General features: G+C 35.3%; 1 protein-coding gene across 1 annotated transcript; it reads left to right on the top strand.

Moving 5' to 3' along the window:
* Positions 1-423: 423 nt before the first annotated feature.
* Positions 424-1,452, top strand: LOC110457352 (neurotensin receptor type 1-like). The gene has a single exon (XM_021508579.1). It carries the CDS (start codon positions 424-426, stop codon positions 1,450-1,452), a length of 1,029 nt encoding a protein of 342 aa, XP_021364254.1.
* The last annotated feature ends 4,837 nt before the right edge of the window (positions 1,453-6,289 follow it).

Raw genomic sequence — 6,289 nt, 5'->3', positions numbered from 1 at the left:
TGAGATAGGCTACTGCATGATAAAACTAAAGACCTGACAAGTGTGTTTGTGGTGTCAAATACAATAATCCTTCAAAACGTTTTTTGTTTTTAAATTTTAAGGGAGTGCCGCCTCATGTCTTTGCGCTGTCTTTTCGTATCTGTTCCATTCTGATGTTATCCCTTTAAATTTGTCTAGTCTAGCTTTAAAACATTTAACTTTTGATAAATACTAGACATTTATTCAACATCGTTTTGTTTATTTTCACAGGTTAATCGATCCCATAATTCACCATGTTCCAAGGACGGTTCTACCGCGAATATCTTCGACTTCGTTTACAACCTTCTAAAACATTCCGGGGTCCAAATCCCCGAAAACGCAACCGCACCAAACTGTACGAGCATGGATGCATGGCTACCACGAGGCGAAAGCGTGGAAGACCATATGGTCAACAAGGCTGGCCGTATGTTCTACGCATATGTCACGCCAGTTATTCTTTTCATAGGCATACTTGGAAACTGCCTTTCGCTCAATGTCTTTCTGTCGAAGAACATGCGTGGTTTATCAGCAAGTACCTATCTTGCAGCAATATCCAGCTCAGATCTTCTCACTTTGATATTCTATGTGAATGTTGAATGGTTGAGAAGGGGATTGGTTTACTTAAACCCTGATGTGCAAGTACTGTTTTTGGATACGACAGGCGTGTGTCAGTTTCAGCTATATATGTCATATGTTTCACGTTTCTTATCCGCTTGGCTTGTTGTGGCATTTACAGTAGAGCGATATATTGGAGTGTGTCATCCGCTCCGGCGGAGGGATATCTGTACACCAAGTAGTACCCGAAGAATCATCATTACAACATCATGTGTTGCCGTTCTATTGGTAATTTACAAACCAGTGCTGAGTGGTGTACACAAAGGTTCAAGCGGAGGACATCCGTACTGTACAAGCGACCCTGATCACGACTTCCTCTCGTTTGTATTGGATAGCATTTTCGCAGTGCTTATTACACTGGTACCTTTTCTCATCATAACAGTTTTGAATGTTCTTATTATCAGGAAACTTTTTATCAGGAACAAACGGCAGAAGGAGTGCAAGATTGTGACCGAGGAAAGCGTGATTAAACTGGAATTTACTGTCATACTTTTGGCAATTTCATTTTGTTTTGTCGTTTTTAATGTTCCTTACTTCGCTGTGTGGTGTCGAAACTTTCTCCATTCCAAATACGTGTACAAATCTGTGGAGCAGGATATGAGTGACGACATTGAATATTGGCAAGGAATTTTGTATATAACACGAACTATCTTTTATATGAATTATTGTATTAACTTTTTCCTCTACAGTATCACAGGTGCTTACTTCCGGCGTGAAGTGCGCATGCTGTTTGTGTATCGACCCACTGAATTGCGTGGGTCTTATAGTAGGTGTTCTCGTATCAACTCCAATTCACACACGCCCCAGTCGTGGGTTTGACGTATATGGATAGGCATGAAATGTCGTGCCAAGCGGGCATATAAGGGTAATGGGATCCATGTATAGTTTTTCATGCTTTTCTCCTACCATTTTGTACAACTTTTGCTTATGTTACATGCAACGCATGCGTCCTAGAATGCACCAAGTAAAACATATCAGTAAATAGATATATCAAATAAGACTAAAGGAATCCTTTTCACGTTCACATTTGAATACGATGTATTCTTTTCCCGAAATGCCTTCAGAAAAAAGAAATAATTCTGCATATAAATTTATATTATAAGAATAACGTATAAGTATAACTCAAATGTTTCCTATTCCTACATGCGCTATTCCCTTGGTAAAAGTCTAAACATAAGTTTGCCGTTCCGTTCCACTTAAAATGATATACGGTTTCAGATTTCTTACGAGATTCTTGTATGATCTGAAAAGCTTTAATTACAAGAAATGTTTAACTTTATTTGATTTGCTGACTTCACCCTTTTCTTCAGAACATAAGTTCCAGTTAATGTTCTGGCGAGACAGGTTTCAATTATTTTAATCAACATGCAATATACAAGCAATCAACGTCTGCTGTTAAGTGCATTACACACTATTCGACAGGCGCATAAATGATATAAAGAAGTTATTAGTTAACAGTGGTAAGAGAAAAACGGCATCGCGGTCTCTCGGAGTCTAAAACGTTGGACACTATGCGATCTAGGATATCTTCCTTTGCTCCATTAAGATATTTTTTTCAAAACAAGGTAGTTTCATTGCGAATCAATTGCAAAAGATCAATTTTTCAAGAAATTGAAATAAATATCACATCGAATTTTGCCTGACCCGAAATACATGAAAAGTTGTATAATATTACAACTAAAACAATTTGAATGATACAGTCTCCTTGCCGTTAATATGTCATTATTTACATTCAAATGATTTATACGATAAGATATGGTATCATACCTAACAACCAATTTGTTTGCTTCTCATGTGTTTTTGCATCTTTTAGATATTTTAATCATATAGTTTACGTACAGAGATGTCAGGATATGTGGCACACTTAATGACCTGTGGTTTAATCAATCCACTAATACGCATAGCATTTCCTAATTTTTTGAAAACACATGCATAGGAGTGTATTACTTTCTGTGAAAAAGTATTTACACATTTTAACTCTCAAAGTTTATTATCGTCTCCTGTCGGTCATCTGCGTATCTAGGGACCAGCGGGAATCTTTATGTGAAATTTGAGAAAAATCCCTTTAGTATGTTATACGTGAATTAAAATATCTCAGGTGTAGGCTTCCTACACATCAACTCATGATCAGACCCGAGAGGTGCTTTAAACAACGCATTTGTCCTTAATTTCGCAATCTCAACCAAGCTCAGACGTACAGGGGCGTTGTCAGCTTTGCGAGAAAATAAAATATTTTTTAAGTGTAAACAGAACTGATACATTATCGATTGTTTTAGGCTAACACAGAACAAAGAAAAGATTTACAAAAGTGAGCCTTGAAGAAGTACGATAATATCTTCAGTAATGATTGGTAGGCGTCGTCTGATATATAGTCAATTTGCGATATGCTTGCCAGAAAAAAAAACTAATTCAGTACTTGCTTTTTACCTCATTAGTGTGAGTTTTGTGATGTAAGAATGACTAAAAAGGGTGATATTTAAAAAAGAAAAAATCGACAAGATCGTTAAGCTTGTAATTACTTTTATCATGTCTTCTGCAATATTAAAGACATTTCCTCCTCGTTTTGTTGATATACAAGTTTCAATAAGGCGTAATCACAATTTATTTCAATGAAGAGCCGATTTCAATCTTAGAGCTAGGAGGAGAAATAAATTGCTCAAATATTGTCAGAATTCTTTGTTGAAACATACTTTTAACCGACAACAGCATGTGTCGAATGGCTATATATCAATGATTTCTGTTATTAGGGCTGGAAACACTGCAAAACACCATTAAGAAGCAATAGTTTCCAAGGCAGAACATTACCAACGGTGATACATACAATTTGCTTTTAGGTATGGACTGTTCCAGTTCACGTCGTTCAAACTAAATAACACTAATTAGTGGTAATTTAAAACTATAAATATTGGTTTTCCGCAAGGCACCCACGTTTTTGTTTATTTAATAAGGTAGAGCGTGAAACCGAAATTGCGCGTGAATCCTCATTTTTTGATAAAAAGGGCAATTAAGGTGTATATATGTAAATATAAATTTCTTCACCATATTTTTTATGAAATTAAATCAAAAGAAATTTACATGACGGTAAATGTATATCTAGTGTATTGAATATAACGGCTAGGTGATATATGTAACTACAGTGTATTAAACATGACGGTAGAGTGATATCTAGTGTATTTAACATGACGGTAATGTGATAATTGAAGTGTATTTAACATGACGGTAGAGTGAAAATTGAAGTGTATTTAACATGACGGTAAAGTGATACCTGCAGTGTATTTAACATGACGGTCATGTGATACATGAAGTGTATCTAAAATGACGGTAAAGTGATAATTGAAGTGTATTCAACATGACGGTAAGGTGATACCGGTGGTGTATTTAACATGACGGTCATGTGATACCTGTAGTGTATTTAACATGACGGTAAGGTGATACCTGTAGTGTATTTAACATGACGGTAATGTAATAATTGAAGTGTATATAACATGACTGTAAGGTGATACCTGTAGTGTATTTAACATGACGGTAATGTAATAATTGAAGTGTATATAACATGACTGTAAGGTGATACCTGTAGTGTATTTAACATGACGGTAAGGTGATACCTGTAGTGTATTTAACATGACCGTCATGTGATACCTGTAGTGTATTTAACATGACGGTAATGTAATAATTGAAGTGTATTTAACATGACTGTAAGGTGATACCTGTAGTGTATTTAACATGACGGTAAGGTGATACCTGTGGTGTATTTAACATGACGGTCATGTGATACATGTAGTGTATTCAACATGACGGTAAGGTGATACCTGTAGTATATTCAACTTGACGGTAAGGTGATACCTGTAGTGTATTTAACATGACCGTCATGTGATACCTGTAGTGTATTTAACATGACGGTAATGTAATAATTGAAGTGTATTTAACATGACTGTAAGGTGATATCTGTAGTGTATTTAACATGACGGTAAGGTGATACCTGTGGTGTATTTAACATGACGGTCATGTGATACATGTAGTGTATCTAACATGACGGTAAAGTGATAATTGAAGTGTATTCAACATGACGGTAAGGTGATACCGGTGGTGTATTTAACATGACGGCCATGGGATACCTGTAGTGTATTTAACATGACGGTAATGTAATAATTGAAGTGTATTTAACATGACTGTAAGGTGATACCTGTGGTGTATTTAACATGACGGTCATGTGATACATGTAGTGTATTCAACATGACGGTAAGGTGATACCGGTGGTGTATTTAACATGACGACCATGTGATACCTGTAGTGTATTTAACATGACGGTCATGTGATACATGTAGTGTATTCAACATGACGGTAAGGTGATACCGGTGGTGTATTTAACATGACGGCCATGGGATACCTGTAGTGTATTTAACATGACGGTAAAGTGATAGTGCATTTGTTGTTATTATGGTTCTTGAATTGTATTGGACATGATGTTACACTCCAGTCTGTAGCAATTTCCATTATCCGCTGGTTAAAAATGCCACTTCCAATGTATTCAAACGTTTTTTGGTCTAAATAAACAATAATAATAATTAGTACTTAATATTAATACTTATCCATTTTTAAAAAAGAATCGTCATTTAATGTAAATAACGATTTAAGTAATTGTAATATTTTGTGTGAAAAGCAATGTTTGATTTAGCGCTACAAACTAGTATTTAAAAAGTTGAAAGTCTCTATAATCTTTGAATTGTGTTTTATTCCAAAATTTGCTATGAAAAACATCTCTAAAATCTGCACTCGTAGTTTTGCGTTACAGATTAGAACTAGCAGCAAGATTAAGAATTTACGACGAAGTAAATATAAACAATCTTCATATCGAAATATCTTCTAATCTTTCGGTTAATGGTGGCATTCAGAAGAAATCAAGTCGTATTATGTCTTTGGAACTCGACTGTTAGCGACATAATCGGGCCCCAAGAGTACAGAATGATGCCGTGAAGTAGTCGTGATGTAGATGTATCCATCACGTAGTTAATTGCTTCAAATTAGACACCGTCTTATAGCAGTAACATTAAGTTGTATATAATGGTAGGGCTTCCTGCCTGTCTGGTTACACATCATGCCTATCCATATACAGAGCTTACCTATATTTGCATATCATTCCAGATGATCATAAAGTAAACCTCGTTATACACCCGACATGTGTCAATGGTGATTTTTAATGTATTGAAGATGTAGTACAAGGGAAATACATTTAAAAAGAAAAATGATACATGGTTTAATAGTGGCAGTTATTGTTGTGGGAAACGAAATTAGGGGCATTATATCGAGGTTTTACAAGTCTATTGACATACCATGGTGTATGTGTAAATCGAAATACCATGGATGAATGGTAGCATATTTACATTATTTGTATTTATAATGATTTTATGAACATTATAATTAAAATATTGAAATGTGTTTTTATTGTGTAATAGTATATGCCACATATTGCATCACAAGTCGTTATTGATATAATTTATTTTCAGAGTCTATACTAATGAAGTACAGGTCACATGTGATTTTACAAGCCTAAGATCTCTTTAAATAGGGCTTTCTATTTGTTTGCCCTCGTCACGGAGGACGACAAAGGCGAAAATTAAAGTGACGAAAAGTTCACGGTATATTATAGGTCTGCTCC

This window comes from Mizuhopecten yessoensis, unplaced genomic scaffold (genome assembly GCF_002113885.1).
Source record: "Mizuhopecten yessoensis strain PY_sf001 unplaced genomic scaffold, ASM211388v2 scaffold9109, whole genome shotgun sequence".
Lineage (NCBI taxonomy): Eukaryota > Metazoa > Mollusca > Bivalvia > Pectinida > Pectinidae > Mizuhopecten > Mizuhopecten yessoensis.
This window is presented reverse-complemented; position numbering and strand designations above follow the sequence as displayed.

Excerpts from the sequence above, each read along its gene's own strand:
- LOC110457352 (XM_021508579.1), top strand. The coding sequence starts at position 424 with ATGGTCAACAAGGCTGGCCGTATGTTCTACGCATATGTCACGCCAGTT.